A 19,792-nucleotide genomic window follows, 5' to 3' on the forward strand; every position below is an offset into this window, starting at 1 on the left:
TTATCCACCCTCCTATATGCAGATGCCCGTGTCAAAAATAACATTGCCCCTGGCAGGCGCGCCACCCACGCGGGGTCACATTTATGATTCCTGTACCCAGTACCTAGTGGTTTTATGTATGTCCGTTCTTCAATCTAGTTGATCTAAAACACTACTGACTGGGTGATCATTTCCTGAGGAGTTACGAGGTTTCAATGGATCTATCCAGGAATCAAGATTGCCGGGAAACCTTGGTATGAGTCGAAAAAAAAAAAGAAGAAAGAAGAACAAGACTGGCGTCATCTACTATCTGGCACGGCATGCTCAGTACTTGATGGCAATCAACCGAGCCTTATAATTATTTCCTCTTGGTTTTCAACTTTCGATTCAACACGAGTCAAAGCTTGCGTAAACAAAAGACTCGCAGAGAGCAGGATACCCTCAAATATATGCACACAAATTAGAACCATCATACCCAATGACTCTAAAACCCTCAAAAGCCGTACCAACAGATGTGACTTTTCTGATGGGCCGGGAAAAACCTTGTCGGCGACGGAGAATGCGAAAAGTGCTCTTCGTCCCTTTCGGTGACTCAAAGCCTCGCATACAAAAGGCCCCCCTCGATCTCTCTCTCGCCTGCTTGAGCAAAATTGCACCATCAATGCGACGCACATCACCGCAGATATCCATCCACAAGCTACCACACACGGCATGGAGCCGATCAGCATCTCCAACCGACGTCATGTGGCGCGTGACGACTTCCACGATGCCTCGATGGTGAACTACCGAGCCTCATAATGTGTATTATGCAACATGACTTTGAACACCGGCAGGACAGGTAATGGCAGTTGAGGTAGACATTTGATCCTCCTTCTCAGGCTTGATCGACATATATCCAATCCAGGCGGACAGGTATGTATTCAGATAAGGTAAAGAGCGTGTAATAATAGTATCATAACTAACCCCCAACATATTCCCTCATCTCCCTGGCTGACCTATAGTACTGGATGTTCCTGCCATGGGTCACTGTACATAGGTAGGTGACATCTTATTAGCTTCTATCCCCCGTCGAGTTTCGAACGCGCAAGTACCCTGTTTTGCTTACCATTTTGTACGTACGACCGCTGTTGCCAAGCTCAGTTCTTGTCGCGGCAGTCGCAGCCGCAGGCGCCGCAGGACTTGCCCGGGACGGCCGCGCCGCAGGCCATGGCCGCGTTGCAGTCGGCGTCGGCCTTGCAGGTGATCCAGGGCCCCTGGCCGTTGGCGTGGGCGGCCGTCCAGCACCACCCGCCGCTGCCGTTGCACTTCTTCCAGCAGTAGCCGCCCTTGCCGCAGCCCACGGCCGCGCCGTTCCAGCAGGCCCGCTTGTCGAGGAGCCCCTGCCCCTCCTGGAGCCCGTCCGCGGAGGCGGGGGACGAGGCGGCGGTGGCCAGCAGGGCGGTGGCGGCTAGGAGGGGGTTGAGCTTCATGGTGGTGGTGGTGGTGGTGGTGTTGGTGAGTTGAGTGTTTGAGAGTGGAAGAATGTGTTGAATCTGAGGTTGAGTGGGCAGATTGGTCTGGAGGGATGATGGGATGGGGAATGATGGCCTGTTTCTCTGGTTTCAACGTTGGGGAATAATGCCCTTCTTATACTTCACATCCACCAGGATGGTAGCCCTCTGCTCTCAACAGGGCGAGGTACATCTTGTTAGGAGGCGACGGTCAAAGCAAGTTTACACGGTGCCGTGTCACCCGAGATTGAATCTGCAATGCATTCCAGCGAAGCTGAGCTGCATGATCCCGGTTCAAGCGAATGGCCTTACGCCAAGTTTGGGGTATTCGATGATATATGTGATGACGGCAGCCGATATGATATGATGGTCTTGGTTAGTCCCGTCTGCACTTCACCGGCGACGACGTATAGAGTAGTCCCCAACCCTTCTCTGAAAGCGAGTAAACTTGACTGACCTTTGCTGCTCGCTCTTTGAGCATAGTTTCTGGAAAGCCTCCATACACCCTGCATTACAAAATCTTGAAGGAAATTTTCGGAGCCATGAGTTTATGGCAGCTCGTCTACTTAGACTGATGGTTTGAGGCGGACCACTCTCCGAGACATCTGTACCTGATTATGGCGGTTGCTTGCGAGACTAGAGTATCCGTGGTATATTGTTTATCTTGGCGTAACGGCTTATATCATCACAATACTCTGAATTCTTTACTTTGATTGGTTTCTGTATCCAACATATGTGCGGCGTCTTACACTTGGCATGTTTGTCTCGTCTTACCTTGCCGTGTTTACGGCGAATTACGTATAACAAACCATGACGGCTAGAAACTCTTCCGCGTTGCTCAAGGCCAAGGACTGGCAGATTTTCACATTGTCCGTGGCTAGCCGCTCCAAATCGAATTGACCACGCCCTCAGCCGACTCAAGGTTGGCCGCACGGCATATGGGGAGCTGGATGGAGAATAATGCGAGAATGAGAACATGGTCTATTATAGCAGAATTCGACTTGGAGCATTCGTTGGCCTTCAACTGGTAACAAGATTCGATAATGATGTGTGCATGTTGCCCCTATTTGGCTGAAAGTTACCTACCCCTTTTTAACGATGGCCAGGGCGCGCCATCTGCGAGCGGGCTGAGCTCTTACTGCTGCCAGCTGGCGAATGTATTCGCTTGAGATCACGTGTGGGTGAGCTAGGTTAAGCTAAGCTAGACGCTCAGACCTGCAGTTCGACGTCATGGCTTGAGCTTGGCTGTCTCCATGCATCGGATGCAGACGCTCGAAATGCAATTCAACGCCCACTTTTGACATATCGTCTTCCAATATGATCCAAGACAGCGAGTTGTCGGTGGATCGCAACGACCTCAGCACGGTGCATCAGCACTGCCCAGACAGGCCCTACCTGGAGCTGACAGTGCCCGACAATGCCATTGCTATAACTTTTATCAAGTACAACGTATGCTCCCGCGATCAAGGTATTGAGTTCCATCTTACTTATTTATGCATAACCTTAATTTTCCAATTTGGCTACGTTCTTATCGATACTGACTTAGACCACCAGGCTGGGCCGACCAAGACGGGGTGAATCGTTCATCGACCTGGTTTGACGCTGCGGTGCGTCGGCCCCCCAATCGCAGCTCCATGCCCAACTTCACTTTGTTCTGTAATAAGCGCGGGGTCCCTGAGTTTCACTCGCACGAACTCCGCTGGGGTGAGAAGTCGACATTGGCCAAGCGCAACTGGCTGGCGGCGCTCCTCCCAGGAGACGTGGTTCAGATCATCCCCCGGGCCAAGTTTCAGGGCTGGGTGAACATCGTCCGCGAGGCCCAGATAACTCTGGGCTATCAGAACGAAGACAGTAGCACAGCTCTCTCGGCATCGCAGGAAATTAGGCGGAATACCAGAAGGCTACATGGCGAGAGCCTTAAGAGCACGCGGGACGACATTCGAGTCCTGCTTCTCCAACCCGCGGAGAATCACCAGGATCCCATCTTCTGTTCTCTCCACCACTTGCGACTGGGAGAGGGAGAGGCATTTGAGCCGTTATCTTATTGCTGGGGCGACACTGGCAAAACGGAAGAAATCACCATTAACGCAGAGCCTGTTGGGGGATCATCTCTATCCTTCCCAGTAGCCCGGTCCATTGTCGAGGCATTGCGACAACTCCGGTTGCCAGATACACCGCGCCGTCTGTGGATCGACCAACTATGCATCAACCAAAATGACCGAGACGAGAAGACGCACCAGGTGGGACTTATGGCAAGGATTTATTCCGAAGCCTCCATGGTACATGTGTGGCTGGGGGCAGGGGATCGCGCAACTGCGGCTGCGCTCGCTGTGGTGCGAGACATTTACAATTACGACAGAGAGACCTTTTGCGTAGGAGGGGAAGGATGTAGATGTGAAGGGACCCGACATACCGTCCGTCTACAGGACCTGAAGAAACGGTCCAAGAACCGCAGAGGCTCCAAAGGCCCTTACGATGGCTTGGGCGACATCTTCAAACTGCACCTCATGACATGGCCCGCCGAGGTCCGCCAATCGGCAAGCGGCTTGAAGGGCTCACCCAACCTTTCTCAGCTGCTGTCCTGTCTATTTTCGAACCCCTGGTTCCGCCGGGTGTGGGTCATTCAAGAAGCACTCTGTCCCTCGCGAGCGGTGGTGCGATGCGGATCTGAACTCGTGCCCTGGGATGAGGTACTCCACGCCAACCACGTACTGTCGAGTATCGAATTCGCAACTTCCCAGCCCTATAATCTCGCGCCCGCCGTCACTATGCCATCGGTCTGGAACGTTCTGCGCGAAAGCTTGAGCGAAACACGTCAGACCCCCGACTGCACCGCCTGTGCCGATGGGCGCATGTGCATTCTGTGCGTGTTCCTGCATGGTCTGAGCCTACAGGCCACGGTGCCTCAAGACAAGTTGTTTGCACTTCTCCCCTTTGGTCGAGAGACGGGTCAGCATAGAGGGAACGAGGAACAAGCAATACCACGCTCTCTGAGACCGAGCTACTCGACCCCGATCGGCACCACCATGGCCGACTTTACCCGCTGGTGGATCTCGGAGTATCGCAGCCTCGACGTTCTTTCCTGGACACACTGCCAACCTGGACGTACCTGGCGGCGTACATTGCACGACTCTTCTCAGCCAAAGCTCTCCTCCCCGACCTGGGCACTTGGTGTCGATGGGAAATACACATGGGGTGAAGCGACCCTACTCAACGAACACCGCTACTCTGCATCTGATGACTCAACACCGGACCTGGACCTGATAGTGAAGCCCCTCGACGCCGGCAGCGACAGCAGCGAGACTCATCAAGATCGACTCGAACTGAAGTTACGCGGCTACCAGATCTGCGAGATCCAGGAGATATCCTATCTCGCCCTAGACAACCACATCCCCGCCACCGCCTTCCCCAACTTCAACCCCAAGCAAAGACCCAACCGCAAGAACAGCAAAGACAAACCCCACAACCGAGGCCAGCCCCAACCACCACCGGACGACCACGACCTCATGACCAAGCCCGCCGCCTCGCTCCTCCGCGCCTTCGACCGCACCTTCGACCCGGCCGGCACCTTCAAGTTCTGGAACTCGTGGTGGCCGCAGTCGGACCGCCCCCACGACCAGCGGCCCCGGGACGGGATCCTGCACCGCCTGCTGGAGCCGGCGTTTGGGCCCCTCACCGACCACGTCGCGGCCCACACGCGCTACTACCAGACCCGGCCGCCTTCCGCGGAGGCGTACAGCTTCGAGGCGCTGGCGGGGGACGCGTCGGCGCCGCTGGTCCGGTGTTCGGCGGAGGTAGGGTGCCCGTCTTGTCTTGACCCTTTCTTCTTCGTGGGGTCGGATGGCGGGAGGACGAAGGGGTTGTGTCCGTGGCCTGCGAGTGTGGGCGACGTCGTGGTGCTGTTGAGTGGTGGGAAAGTACCTTACCTTCTGCGCCCGATACCGAGTGAAGAAGAGCAGGGGGGAACGCTCGAGGGCGCGTCATCGAATGCTGCGAGACGGCAGGGTAACCACAAGTACCAGTTTGTCGGCGAATGTTTCGTGATGGGTGCCATGAGGGGCAGGTACTACGAAAAGCAGGTGAGGGAAGGGCGGGAGCTATCTGTTTTCACCCTCGTGTAGCTGTTGTGGCGGGCCCTAGGCGTCTAATGCTCTCATCACCAATCGGAGTTTAGTAACCCCCTCCTATGAAGCAACTGCAATTTTCGGTTCGCATGATTCCACCCGCGATTCCGAGCTACCTTTAACACAAGTCTGGCTGCGCTGGGCTCACACTCTGAGCTACTGTTTGGGAATGGCGCCGTTTTATTACGACTTATCTGTCGACCCTCGGGCTATCATTCAATCCTTCATTCGGCTCAATGGACAGGGCAGGCCCCTTGCCGCGGCGTGGATGGGCGTTCCAGGAGGCGATAATCTCTCACAGAATTTTGTTTCAAGTCCGCGAAGGAAATGTCGCGGAAGTGCCAGTGTACCATTCATAGAAAGGCGTTATGCACCCAGGTCGAGATTGGGGCCACCAGCTTCGGGCCCAAGGCCTTATATGCATTGTGACTCGAGTAGGTGTTGGAGTATAGTGCCCGAGACTTGACCATCGTAAGTGACACACTCCGCGCCATAGAGTGTGTTTCCCAGTTCATCCAGACAAAGATGAATGACGAATACCTGTCGGGCCTCTGGAAGGACCATCCATTGTCCCAACTGATGCGAATCCACATTGGAGCCGCGAAGGGCGGCTACAGGGATCCGCACGACTGTCAATCCAGCAGTCCCTTCATGGTCTTGAGCATCGGTATCAGGCAGTGTACGACTTTTGTTTTTTACAAACAGCACGACGTGACAATTGCTCACTTGACATTTATATGCGGAGCGTCGCCAGGATTGATATATCCAATCACACTCGTTGATGAGGCAGGCGCCATCCTGCGCTTAGCCAGTGCTGACTATGGCATATTCGAACCAGGCAGTGGTCTCTCGATTCAACTACGTACTTATATAGACAGTGTGGATGCCATTCCATCGAGTCACATAGCGAGCTTGCATTCTAACGGTGCCAAGAGGATCATGAATGTCGCCAGGCTTTGACATATCTTGAAGACAACAAAGGCCTCATCTTGTTCAAATCGAAGCCATCAGGTCAACAGGGAAGCCTTAATGCGCCAGAAGTTACGAGGAGACAGTCTGTAAAACATCGCACGACCCCTTTCATGAACAAATGGTCATGGACGAGATTCAAGCGAAATGCGCATCCAAAGGCTTGTTCAGCAGAGTCCAACAGTGCCGCCATGGGCTACCTACCAGCGTATCGAAGGCTCTTGAGTATCTGTCTAGCAACAGGTCAAATGTTAGGGGAAGCAGGTGGATACTTATTTGAATAGAACAGAAGCTGTACTGCCCAAGGAAGAGATGTCTTCGAGATGTAGGGTTCCCCTGAACCTCGAGGGACCTTCAAAGTGGTTGTCGGCAAATGCGTATGCCCTGGTGGAAAACGAGATCGGCAGCAAGGAACGGCAACGTCTGATACCAATAAGCAAGTCCTCAGTGCAAGTGTAATTGCAAAAAGATACCGCGACGAAGAGCCGACGTCTCGATGCAACAATTTATGACGCAGAGAACATGATGTGTATCAGATTGGAGCAAAAGAGAATATGAAAACAAGAGATCGCCGAGAAATCCCGCGCGTAGGTGCTGCGTTTCAACCGCGAAGGCCAGATCATGACGCCGCACGAGACGTCCCGCTACGGAAGCGGTAAGAAGGGTCACGATCACAGATAAGTGCTAGATGGACAACATCACATCTGGCAATCTCCCTGATTCAGATAGGATAAGCCGTTAGCCGAGTTTACTGATGCTTGATGTCGGGTCAAACCGGCCCCACCTGGGCAGGCATGACCGGCTAAAGAATCTCCGGGGGCCGAAATGGCATTTCCCACCGAGCTTGCCCCCGCTGACTTGCGTGTGTAAGGAAGGGAGGTGGACTTCCTAGCCGCTCATGGCAGGAAATAAAAAAGGGAAAATATCCATGTGATTCGGGCGGATGGTCTCGGCTCAACTGCGGTTCTGTCAGATGCATGCCCCAGGGGGCGGCGGGCAGCGGCTGCTGCACGCCCGTCTATTTCTGTTTTCGGGCATGAAAGCCATCCAAGGGATTGCCATACACATATACATACTTTGGCGAGGGAAAGACTATCTCAAATTCTCCCCGCGGCCCGGAAAAGCCGATGGGCTATGAGACAAATTCACTCAGGGATCGTCCCCATTAGTTCTCGGAAATCTCATCGCGGGAGGACCATTTCGCTTAGACCCGAGGCCCAAGGGCACTGCAGCACAGCCAACTAACTACCTGACCATGGGCACCCTGGTTGATCGCCATGGTTCAGGCCGTCGTGATAGGTGACAGATGGCAGACGGGTCAGGCATTGGGGTATTGGTATGTAGTCCCTGATTATCGCGCACCAACAAGCAGACTATTCCAGCTTGGGCAATCCGCATATGCTCGACTGATACGAGCCAATGGAAGGGTGTTTGCTGATCGCAGGGCAAGCTGGGCTATCGTGAAGCCGACATGTGAACCCTCGTCGCTGAAGGAAACCAAGACAGTGTGAGTGGATCTGAAACAAGGAACGCGCTCTAGTGGAGGCTGCCCGGTCATGACTTGGAAATCATTGCTGGAGACCCGGATCACGATCAAAAGTAGGAGTTTGCCTTGGCTTGGCTACTTGGGTGTTGAGCGTGTTGCAATTGTATGTCGCGGACAGAAGGAGCGGGCCGGGTAGGGCACAAATGATACGAGATAAGCTTGGGCGACTGACATACCCCTTGCAGATGCCTCAAAGTCGGAAAATCTTTACTATCCTTATCAGAAAAAGAGTGGACAATGATATAATCGAAGGGGCCAGACCGTTCAGGATGTCACGATGCGGGCGATGCGGTGGCGAAGCGCTGAAAGACACATGAGAAAGGGAGCATGCATGGGTAGCGGTCCAAGTCCGCCCGCCGGAGACTAAGCGCCAAGAATCGTGAAAAACACCGCCAAATAGCATGGTTGGGCCCGACAATGTGTCCGCCATGGTTGGTTTACACCGGCTGCAGTTGAAAGAAGGAAGATAGGGGGCTTGAAGAAGAAGAAGAAAATATGCTCGAGACATCATTCGTAATAGCTCGCAGCACGATGGATGCTCAAAACTCAATGGACGATGTGCACGTTAGGCGGCAATGAAGAGACCAACCAGGTGAAGCCGGACGTGTTACAGCCAGCAGCCTCGTGGCGGTCGAACCAGGCGAGCTTGCGAAGAGGCTGACGTGTTTCGCTGGTCCGTCCATCGAGGAAAGGAGACACGGTGCATCGTGAGATCGTGATTTCGACCATGATGTGTCAACAGTTCTGACGGTCTGGCTGGGTGAACGGGAAGGTGGCAAGTGGAGGTGGGTTGTGGCGGGGCGGCGTAGCGCTACTGGCAACTGGCCGCGAAAAAACGGTGCGACAGGCGCCCGTCTAGCCGTCCAGAAGCTCGTTCACTGATGCTGCCACTGGAAAAAACCCACTGAACTGCTCCTCCCCAGCGTTTCTCTCCACCAAATTCTCTCTCCAACTACAGTGGACACCCACCACCACATCCCACAGTTCTCACCATGCCATGCTCCCATGCAAGCAAGACTCTGGGGGTGGAGAGTCAAAAGAAACGTGGGAAACCGCCTCCAGCGACCACCCGCGTCAAGCCAACAGAATGCGGATTTTTGTTCTTACCTAAAATCAAGTGATACTCCCAGCAATTGCGTGCAAATCCTAAAAATGTTTGTTCAATCTAAAGCGCGATGACGAAATACGAGTCGACATTGTGTTTGTTGAATCGATGCAGAAGATTGGAGTGAGACGCTTGGCAGAGAAATCAGTGAGGACGGATGCTGGCCGAACATACAGGTAGCATTTTGGAGATTACGCGGGTACCACGGTCGTTACATCGACAAACGAGGTTCAATCTGTATTTTCCAAAGAAACCTAGCCAAACCGAGCCGCATCGTGGGATTCGTTTTTGGTACGATGCGTAATTTGGATGCAGGGTGACATGGAGCGCTGTCGTCAGACTAGCGGTTCTGAAAGAAACAGCGTTGGGTGGTCGGCATGGGCCATGCTCTGTGAGGTCATCGACAGGGGGTGCCCCCAGACTGAGGGGCTATGGAGGACAGAATTGAGGGGTCATCCCAGGCCGTTTGAGAAGACGGGCTGAGAACGGTAGTTGGCCGCCGCAACAGTTCCCCATTCGTAAAGTGATTGACAGGAACCGGGGAATCGCCATAGAAAAGATGGGCAGGATAACGTCAAGGCAAAATAAGATTGCCATGGTCGAATTGCCATTGCTGTAATTCCCCGAGCGAGCGAGAAAACGACATAAGGAGGCGTGCCAATGTCGAGTTCGGCTTCCCAATCCGTCTCACCATGGTAGCCGCCGCTCGTTGATTACGCTGTGTGCTGTGTGTTGTGAGCGCTGTATCTTGTCGCATGCAAGTCGGTCACAGCGCCCGGCTATCATAGTGAAGTGGAGCGGACTATTTGATGCCAGTCTGCCAGTGTAGTCTCTGGTGCCTGCCTCCTGTTTCCCCCGACAATTTAGTAACAGTTCACTCAACACCCGCCGACAAATGAGAAGGGCCAGTGTGTACCCCTCCTCTCCGCGACCCTACCTGCAGCTTGTCCCTCCTAGTGTAGCAAACTCGTCGTCCCTACATGCGTGATACTACGGCTCTTGAGTGATAGTGTTGCGGTCACCGGTTACATTATGGCGCAACGGTTTGGGAGGCGGGCGAGTCAGCATTGCATATTGCAGCCATCGTGATCCATCCGGCCGCAGCATCTCCCCCGAGATTGTGAAGCCAGGGCATGCGCAGTCAGCAATCCAAGCAAGATACAGTACACGGTTCCCCAGACTCCCGCAACCACCCGACTTCAAGGGCCCAGTTGTTTTGCAAGAGATTCGAGATTGGGACGTTTCAAGCTTCCAGCCACAAGGAGCCGACGTTTTCAGTGTAAACCTTTCCAGATGATATAGCCGCGCTTAGCTATTGATCGACCATCATTTGCGCGGAGGATATTGCTGGGTTATTGTAGCCCGAGGTTTATTTCTCAACGGCTCGTGGGTTTGGGCATCCTACAGTAATGTGTTTTTTGTTGATGCAGGGTGACGATCTTTCGGCAGCCGGCGCAGGTGCGACGCTTGTCCAAGTTGGACCGAAGTGCAAAAGAATGAAGTTCCAAAAAAGAAGCGATGACGATATGTTTGGGTTTGACTTCTCGTAGGCCGTGGCTCCGTTGCAGTGGCCTCATGCTTGCCTTGGCTGGGCCCTGTCGGTGGAATCGGGAATTGGCGCTATTGGACTGGCAGACTGGATTTGAGGGGAGGTGGATGCTCTTTTGGGGAAGGAGAAAGTCGGAGTAGAGGAAGGAAGCATGCTAGCGCTCGCATGCAATGAAACGCGAAAAAGGACCAGAAAAGGTGAGCACGACCGTTTGCACCAGTCACACCTACAGTTTCCTGGCAAATGAACCCCACTTTCCCTGGATCGATCAATTCGAACGCTGACGATGCCACGATGGGGCGGGCATAGGAGTGATGTCGGTGTTCGTCGTCGGGGTTTTGGAAGCTGGTAGAAATGAAAAAATCTGCTAGACGAGAGGATGAGTCAATCATCAATGTCTATGGCGACAAGTCGGCGACACGGGCAGGTTTTACGGGCTAATCTCGCAAAGCGACTGGCATAGCAAGGAAATAAATGCCTCTGTCAGCTGTCGGTTGCCTGATGCAGAGTGGCTTGTGGCAGGAACGGGTGGTGAGATGGTGCCATCTCGCGCTGTCTGCAGTGAAAGCCACTGACTTTGAGGTGAAGGACCGTTCAAAAAGGGCCGTTAATTCAGTGGTGCTTGGGCTGGGGGCGGGACTGGCTCACTGGGAGACTGAGACGGTGTCTGCCAACCCCAGCAACCTCTCCAAAGCACCCCGGTCGGAGCTAAAAACCAGCGGTTGCCAAGGATGGCCAGAGACAGATAGTTCGGTAGCATTGCGTTGCATGACGACAAGTCCACCATGTACCTGTAAGCCTGCAGCGACTGTCCTCACCCACCACCTGCACTCCTGCACTCGCCCACTGACGGAATGGGCGGGCGTCTATTATTGGTCTCCTTTTGGCGGGCTGGCCAATGAGACAGCCCGCCCAACCTTGCATCCCCCAGACCCCCAGCACCAAACAGCAACGCCTAATCAGAATTGGAGGGGCTTCGAGGTTAGGTACTGTACTTGCATCATTGTGGATTCCTTTTGCTTCCTCACTCGGGACTGCCTTGCCCACACCACTTACACACACCCTCGTACCTTCGACCCTTGCCCATCGGTCCCCTAGATCCGTCATCAGTCAGGGAGTTAGATGCCCATGCCCCTCCCAACATTCAATGGGTTTCGATTCCGATTGTCTTGACCATCGATCGTGCTGCAACCGTCTGCGAATATAAATCTCCCCATTCCCACCTTTCTTCCCATCCACTCTGCTGACTTCATATTCTCCACCTCTTCTCTGACATCCAACAATCTACCCACTTCTCCCAGTTGATCGTCTCTATACCAGAATCCACCGAGAAGCCTGATCGTGTATTATTTATACTACCTCACACTTCCTCTCTCGTCTTCCTGACTTTCCCATCAACCATCAATCTACACCGTCAACTTGAGCTTCTATCTTTGCAAGCTCAACCAACAACATCTCTCAACCTACTACACTACACATCCACACAACAACAACACCCTTCCCCAGCCTCCACCATGACCGGTAACAAGAAGGCTGTCCACTTCGGCTCCGGCAACATTGGCCGAGGCTTCGTTGCTTGCTTCCTCCACGAGTCTGGCTACGATGTCATCTTCGCTGATGTGATGGATGACCTGGTCAACAAGCTGAACGCGACTCCCTCGTACAAGGTCATCGAAGTCGGCACCGAGGGCACCGACGTCAAGACAATCACCAACTACCGTGCCATCAACTCCAAGTACAACGAGGAGGAGCTCGTCAACGAGATTTCCACTGCCGACGTCGTCACATGCTCGGTCGGCCCCAACATCCTCAAGTTCATCGCCCCCGTCATTGCCAAGGGTATCGACAAGCGATCCAACGACCTGCAGCCTCTGGCTGTCATTGCTTGCGAGAACGCCATCGGTGCCACCGACACCCTCGCCGGCCACATCAAGGACCCCAAGAACACCCCCGAGCACCGTCTGGAGGACCACCACCTCCGTGCCGCCTACGCCAACTCCGCTATCGACCGTATCGTACCGGCCCAGAAGGAGGATGCCGGCCTCGACGTGACGCTCGAGAAGTTCTACGAGTGGGTCGTTGAGAGCACTCCCTTCGACAGCCACGCCATCCCCACCATCGACGGCATCAAGTGGGTCGACAACCTGCTGCCCTACATCGAGCGCAAGCTGTTCACCGTCAACACTGGCCACGCCACCGCCGCCTACCACGGCTACAACAGACAGAAGGAGACGGTCGACGATGCTCTGCGCGACAAGGAGATCAAGGCCATCGTCTCTGCTGCTCTCGCCGAGACCAGCAAGCTGATCGTCGAGAAGCACGGCATCCCCGCCGACGAGCAGGAGGCTTACAAGCAAAAGATCATCCTGCGCATCAGCAACCCCCATTTGGCCGACAAGGTCGAGCGTGTTGGCCGTGCCCCCATGCGCAAGCTGAGCCGAAAAGAGCGCTTCATCTCTCCTGCTGCTGAGCTGGCTGAGAAGGGCTACCCCGTCGAGGCTCTGCTTGGTGCTGCCGAAATGGCCTTCCGCTTCCAGGACATCGAGGGCGATGACGAGAGCAAGGAGCTGGCCAAGATCATGGCTGAGAACGATGCTCACGGCGTTGTCACCCAGGTCTGCGGTCTGACCACCTCGGACAAGCTGTACCCCCACGTCGTCAAGATTGTGGAAAAGGTCCAGGCCGACAGTCAAGATTGAATTACGGAGCCTCCCCGGTAGAGCTGTGGTTGTGGATATTTCCTTTTTACCCCACAAACAGCAACACCGTTTCTACTTCTCCACCTTCGATTCTTCGGCTATCTACTGCCTTTTCTTCATCCATAACGACTTTACGACATCTGGGTTCTGCGGGTTTTGCACCGCCGCTTGTTTAGCGAGGCGCGCGTGCTATTAAGGGAATCAAGAAGTGCATTGACATCGGCGTTTGCGGTTTATGATACCTAAGAAAGACAATTACTTGAGTCTTCTAGGTATTCAGGTATTGGCGTTTTCTACCGGCCCATGGAACTTTTGGTTTCGTGTATATAGATTCGGCTAAAACGGCCTCTGCTCTCTTTCAGAGATGCGTGCCAGGCCTCATCAAAATTGAAACTTGATAACGAAACTTTTGATTTACAATGGTGCGAAGTGACGTATTATACATGGCCATTTGCTCTTGACTTATACTTTCTACTTTGACACTTTTGAACATCGCTTGTTGCGCTCGGGAATTTGTGTAATTGCCCGTGCCAGCTCCCAATATTTTGGCGTCCGATCAACAAAGGACATAGAGAACCTCAAAGCAACAAGAATTCATGTCTTTAGTCCACCCTGACACGCCCATGAGTGTACGACTAGGTGGGTGGAATATGTTCAGTTAGCACTTACTTGCTTTCGCCATGGTGATTCACCAGCCCGTTCCTTGCGTCAATATATCAAACCAGATATCCTTTTGAATGGGCACCGCTGAATCATCCCGCCTCATCTCCTCTAACATCGTGGCTCGTATTCGTGGTCACGCCAGTGCGGCGCGCGGTTTTAGATCGTGGCAGTAACAAAACACTCGCCACGTCTCTCGACATACAGCCTGGGTATATCGCATCGCCTGAGCAAGTCCCAAAAGGCATCATCAAGAGTTCAAATCTCGGCCCTGGAGATGGGGACGGGTTCATCACAATCGCATGTTCGTAGCAGAGGAGTTTCTAGAATATTCGCTTTTCATTCCGTTTCGCAAATTAAAAAGGGCAACAGGGAGGCAAGAAGACCACGAACTCCACCATACATGTCGGGTTCCAAGTCATCTTTTACTTTTAAATCGAAGGGTTTTGGTCTTTTAGCCTAGTACTACTATATGCGAGCCAGACACCTCTCTCGTGAACCCCGGAATAGAGAGAATACTGCCACCCATCGTCAGTTAGCATAGGCCGTCGTCGTTTCTTCATCTGCATCTTCCTTCTCTATACCCCCCATATGCTCTCAATACAATCAATTCCCTTTTACGCATCGTCGCCCTACTCGTCATCTTCCTCTTCCTCTTCCTCCTCCTCTTCTTCCTCAGCCTCCTCCGCTTCATCAGCAACCTCGATGAGCTTATCAGTGCCATTGACAGCAACGCCACCGCCATTCTTCTCCAGCGTTAGCCACTCGTCCCACTCGGGGAAGAGCTCCTCGTCCTCGGTCGGCACACCGATCATCTTGGCCACGCGGCCCTTCTTGTTCTTCTCCAAGCTCTCCTTCCACGCCTCCACGCACTTGGGCGCGGCGCTGGGCTTGTACGTTTGCGCGAACAGGACGGCCTCGGTGAAGCGGCCCGTCTTGGCCAGGATGTCGATGCAGCTGTCCAGGTTGCCCACCCTCCAGTGGCATGTGAAGGCGACGTTGTGCGCACCTGCCTCCTCGGCCTGCTGGGCCAGAGACGCCAGGCCCTTCTGGTCGTTGATGCTAGTGTAGATCAGGAGCAGGGACCCGAGGTCCTTGGCGTTGGTGAAGCAGTCGATCGCCAGAGGGAACTGCCAGCCCGCCAGAGCGGCGTCACCAACCGTCTTCCACTTGTGGTCGACATCGGCTTGCTTGGCCAGTTCCAAAGCGATCTCGAGCTGGTTCAGGCTCAGAGCAAGCTCGAACTTGTGCTCGGGGTCGGTTGCGACATCAAGAGCCATCTCCTTGTGGCCTTGGCCCTCAAGGAAGCGGGCAATCTTGTTCATCTCGTTCTCGGGAATGCTGGACAGAAGCTCGCTGGCAGCGTCCATCTCCTCGCGCAGCACCAGAGTCTGGTACTCCAGGACGGGTAACGACAGGGCGAAGGAAGTGACGTTGACATCCTTGTCGGCAAGGTAAATCCTCGAGTCTCTCTGGATGTAGCCCAGGATGTACATCCCTTGGTCAAAGTGTGACACTGTGTAGGTTTGGTCACCAACCAAGTAGTTCAACCGGTTGGTGCTGTTGGTGTAGATGAAGCAGTCGCCGATCCATTCACCTGTCCGCACAGACTCGGAGATGTCGGTGATCACGTCGAAGGCGGCCTCGACACCGTCCTCGTCCTCTTGGCCCTCTTGGAGGGCTTCGACGTAGGCTTCCCGCGAAAACCTCAGGACGTAGCAGGTATCCTCGCAAGCCAGAGCTACAAGCTCGCCGCTGTCAGACCAGTAAACCTCCTTAGGCTCAACCTCGATGCGACGGACAAGGCCGCCAGTGGCCCAGTCGTAGAAGGAAACTCCACCCTGCCCCTTAACACCAAGCAGGACGCCTCCGGTCAATCCGTCGGCCGCAAAGGGAATATCGAGACCTCCAGGCTTCTCAACAAAATTCTTGTAGACCTTGACGCTGGTGGCCGACTCGCGGATAGCAAAATCGTTGCTGTTTTCCTTGGACGCCCAGACGAAGTCCAGAGCGGAGCCGAAGGCCTTGTTTCGCCAGGCAAGCGCGGTGTAGATGATGTATTCGCCATCGCCACATACTGACACGAATCGACCATTCGGGGAGTGGATCAGGGTTTGAGGGTAGACTTCGCAAGTTCCGAGATCCTTGGTAGGGAGGGTAATGGGAGCGTTGTCCTTGAGCGAGGCGTCGCCGCCCTTGATAATCGACGAGACGACCTCGTTGTGTCGGGCCCAAATCAGCTTGCCGGATCCGTCCATGGACACTGCCGGCTCTTCGCGACCGAGCTTGACAACGACAGCACCGTCGTCGAAACCGACGGCGACTCCTTGCTTGCCCTTCTGGTAGGCGACACACCATGCGCGCTCCAGGCCGTAGTTGAGACTTTGCTCGAATCGGTATGTGTTTGCGTGCCATATCCGGATGGTGCCATCTTCTGAACCCGAAATGATGATCTGTAACACAATGCGCTGTCAGACTAGCTGGCCTTGCTCAATGGAGTGGCAGACATCTATTGGACTTACCGGGAGCTCTGGGTGGTACATGGCAAAAGAAACGTTGTTAGTGTGGCCCTCGAGGGTGGCGATCAGGGACTTGGTGGTGTAATCCCAGACCTTAACCGTCCGGTCGTCGGAGGTGGTCAGGAGATATGGCTTGTCGGAGTGGGGGTAGTAGTCGACGGCGTTGACACCCTTGGCCTCGTGGGCCTCGAGGGTGAAGTTGGCTGTGGAAGAGCCCAAGCTCCAGATCTTGACGGTTCGGTCCAAGCAGGCGGAGGCGAAGGTGTTGGTATCCTTGGGGTTGATGGCCAATCCCATGACATAGTGGCTGTGGCCCTCAAAGACCTGGACGCACTTCCAGCCCTTCTCCCAGTCCCACAGCTTGATCGTCATGTCATCGGAGGCCGTCAGGACGAAGGGCTGCGTCGGGTGGACGGCAATGGCTCGAATGTAGTCGGGGTGGGCCTCGAAGGAGGTGATCTTCTCCGAGGTGTTGTAGTTGTAGACGCGGAGCTGGAAGTCGTCGCTACCGCAGACAATCCAGTTCTTGCGCGCCACGAACCGACCGGCACGGACGGGTACGTCGGTAAGCTCGAAGGTCTTGACGACCTGCTGGGTCTCGTAAGACCAGATGTAGACATGGCCCGAGTACAGGGTGGTGAGGATCCAGGGTTCTTGGGGATGGAAGTCGATACCCTTCACACGCTCGCTGCGTGCGAAGAGCTGTCGCTTGACGTCCAGACGCATTGTGGCAGCTGGCGCAGGTGTTGCGCGGCGAGGCTATGGGTTGTTGGAGGTTGAGGCGGCGGGGGGTCGGTGTGTTGCGCGGAGCTGGTGGTTCTCTGGAATAGGGATTACGAGGCCAGCTTTATCCTCCAAGACGCATCGAAAAATCCCAGGCCGTCGAGGTGGGTGGCTGCAGGGCGGATGGCGTCAACGTTAAGTCGTCTCCTGGTTGATCGTGGTATCGTGAGGTGGGTTGGGAAAGGAGCGAATTGCGCTGGCCAGCATTCAATTCAGTACAATTAATTATCGGGTGCAGATGCAGCGCAATTGACTGAAGCCAGCTGCAATTAGTTGGAGACACGTTGAATTGAGTGTCCATCTGCCCAGTCCAGCCAACCTGGCCCCATGCAAGCAATTGGGGCCCCACCACAGTTGACAGATCCCCAATTCAATTGGCAGCCTCATCCTTATCAGTGCCTGTGGCTGATGCTATCGCACCCCCCTATTTCTGATAAGCCACACGTCTCCGATCTAACGACTAAGGACTCGACACCAAGCTGCCATGCTGTGATCGCGCCTGACTTGGCGAAATCCTTCAGGGGAGATGGAGGGGTTGCCCTTTTTCAACACGTTCTATTGTTCTGAAACCTCCATTTTCAATATTGTACTTCGTAATTGCACACCATGGCTGTTGGCTGCTTGGATTGTCTCGATCTTCATTCACCTCATGATTCGCAAGGGTATCCAGACCATATGGGGCGTTACAATCGAGACATCAGCATCCGTCAACTAAACAACTCTACCCTGAGTGACTGCACGAGCTATCAAGTTTTACTACGAGCGCTGCAAGCCTTTTGGCCCGACTTGTCCCCGGACCAAACCGTAGTCCTCAATCTTCACCCCCAAAGAACTCCCGAGGCTGGGTTACTAGGTCGTGATCGGGACAGCTTTGTTGAAGTTTATATATGTGTAAAATATCGTGAGTAAGATATGGATGATGGGGAACTTGGTGCTGACGCGTTGAAAAGCACCATATGCTCCACCCAGTATCATCCCCGAGTGGGTCTACAGGACGCCATTTGGTCCTGAGATGAGCATGTCCGCAGCCTCTAAGAATGCATTTGAGTTCTTGTTGAAAAACTTGAAAGACTACGAGGATTTTCCGAAGCATGACAGGTATAGACACCATCACGATCGTGTTACTGGTGGGTCTCACCCGACAAGGCTCGCTGAGATATGCGGACCTGAAACCTTTCGAATCGTCCAGTTTCCATCCGACGTCACTGTACAATACACCGCTTTAAGCTACTGCTGGGGATCAGACGCATTCCTCACGGCTACAAAGTCCATGCTCGGGACGACGCCCCAGACCCATGGCGACGCCGCGCGGGGACGTTCCAGGAACAGCAGCTCTCGACACATTTGGTATGTTTAACGCCAAATGAGTTCCAGTGGAAATGTAAACTTCGATCATGATGCGAGTGTGGCGATACGAGAAACACGATCGAGTTGGATTTGCCCACGGAGAAGCCATCCAAGGGAGACGACAGACATTGGATGCCGGGGTTGACTGATTACTGGCACAATGCCGTGCTCCAGTACACCTCTAGGGACATGACATTCCCTGGTGACAAGCTCCTTGCCATCTCGGGGTTTGCGGGCTGGGTGAACGAGTATCGCCTCCAAGATGCATACCTAGCAGGCCTATGGGGTAGTATTCTGATTAGTGACATGTGTTGGCATCGAGATGGGGGTGCATTATTAAGGGGAAACCTTCCATGGGCTTTGCCACGTTTTTACCGGGCGCCGTCGTTCTCTGTAAGTGTGAATCTTGCTCTTTCTAACGCCCTCGTTTCCTAGTAGCAGATCACTAGGGACTGGAGACTTTTCACTCCAGTTGTCCCTAGATACGTGACAGGCTCACCTTGACAGCCCGTCCGTTGCTAATCCTAAATATTATAGCGGGCTTCGGTTGATGGTCCGGTAGGTTATTGGTATCGTGAAGAGCGTTGGAATGCCCTCAAAGGAGCACGCCCTGTGGCAGAGGTCCTCGAAGCAAAAGTGTTTTGCACAGGTAGCAACCCTCACGGAGGCGTTGGTGGCTTTTTGGTCCTTCGAGCCAGAGTGTTGGAAGTATCACTGACGCATCGACCCAATCAGTCGAGCACAGAAGGAGTGTACAATGTCTGCTTGCGCAGGCACAAGATTCCCTTCCCGGGCGGACGTTGACATCGACATCGCCACCATCGCGCCGTCGAGCCAATCGGTGGAACAAGTTTTCGGGGTTCGCACTGGGTCTCAAGACTACCTCTACCAGCAGGGCCAGAGACAACTTTACGTACACACGGCTATCGCCGGGCTCTGGGTGTTGCAAGGACTGATTGCTATACCTTATGAGGTACAACGACGCAATTTCAAAGATGTGTTTTCTTGTGGTCGGGAAATCG

The 19,792-nt window shown here is 54.0% G+C and overlaps 5 protein-coding genes across 5 annotated transcripts; 2 read left to right on the top strand and 3 right to left on the bottom strand.

The window, feature by feature from the left end:
- Positions 1-1,115: 1,115 nt before the first annotated feature.
- On the bottom strand, positions 1,116-1,448 carry PG985_005385 (uncharacterized protein; the record flags this gene model as incomplete). The annotated part of the gene is made up of 1 exon (XM_066825154.1): positions 1,116-1,448. One exon carries the CDS (start codon positions 1,446-1,448, stop codon positions 1,116-1,118), a length of 333 nt encoding a protein of 110 aa, XP_066688314.1.
- Positions 1,449-2,786: 1,338 nt separating this feature from the next.
- On the top strand, positions 2,787-5,590 carry PG985_005386 (HET-domain-containing protein; the record flags this gene model as incomplete). Its single annotated transcript, XM_066825155.1, has 2 exons — positions 2,787-2,937; positions 3,024-5,590. 2 exons carry the CDS (start codon positions 2,787-2,789, stop codon positions 5,588-5,590), a joined length of 2,718 nt encoding a protein of 905 aa, XP_066688315.1.
- A 3,064-nt stretch (positions 5,591-8,654) lies between these two features.
- Positions 8,655-8,837, bottom strand: PG985_005387 (uncharacterized protein; the record flags this gene model as incomplete). Its single annotated transcript, XM_066825156.1, has 1 exon — positions 8,655-8,837. One exon carries the CDS (start codon positions 8,835-8,837, stop codon positions 8,655-8,657), a length of 183 nt encoding a protein of 60 aa, XP_066688316.1.
- Positions 8,838-12,276: 3,439 nt separating this feature from the next.
- Positions 12,277-13,461, top strand: PG985_005388 (mannitol-1-phosphate 5-dehydrogenase; the record flags this gene model as incomplete). The annotated part of the gene is made up of 1 exon (XM_066825157.1): positions 12,277-13,461. The coding sequence occupies one exon, from the start codon at positions 12,277-12,279 to the stop codon at positions 13,459-13,461; it is 1,185 nt and encodes a 394-aa protein (XP_066688317.1).
- Positions 13,462-14,753: 1,292 nt separating this feature from the next.
- On the bottom strand, positions 14,754-17,366 carry PG985_005389 (coatomer WD associated region-domain-containing protein; the record flags this gene model as incomplete). Its single annotated transcript, XM_066825158.1, has 2 exons — positions 14,754-16,574; positions 16,644-17,366. The coding sequence occupies 2 exons, from the start codon at positions 17,364-17,366 to the stop codon at positions 14,754-14,756; spliced, it is 2,544 nt and encodes an 847-aa protein (XP_066688318.1).
- Between the last annotated feature and the right edge of the window lie 2,426 nt (positions 17,367-19,792).

The sequence above is a fragment of the Apiospora marii genome, assembly GCF_038362585.1.
Source record: "Apiospora marii strain CBS 49790 chromosome Unknown utg000003l_segment0_segment0, whole genome shotgun sequence".
In the NCBI taxonomy this organism is placed as follows: domain Eukaryota; kingdom Fungi; phylum Ascomycota; class Sordariomycetes; order Amphisphaeriales; family Apiosporaceae; genus Apiospora; species Apiospora marii.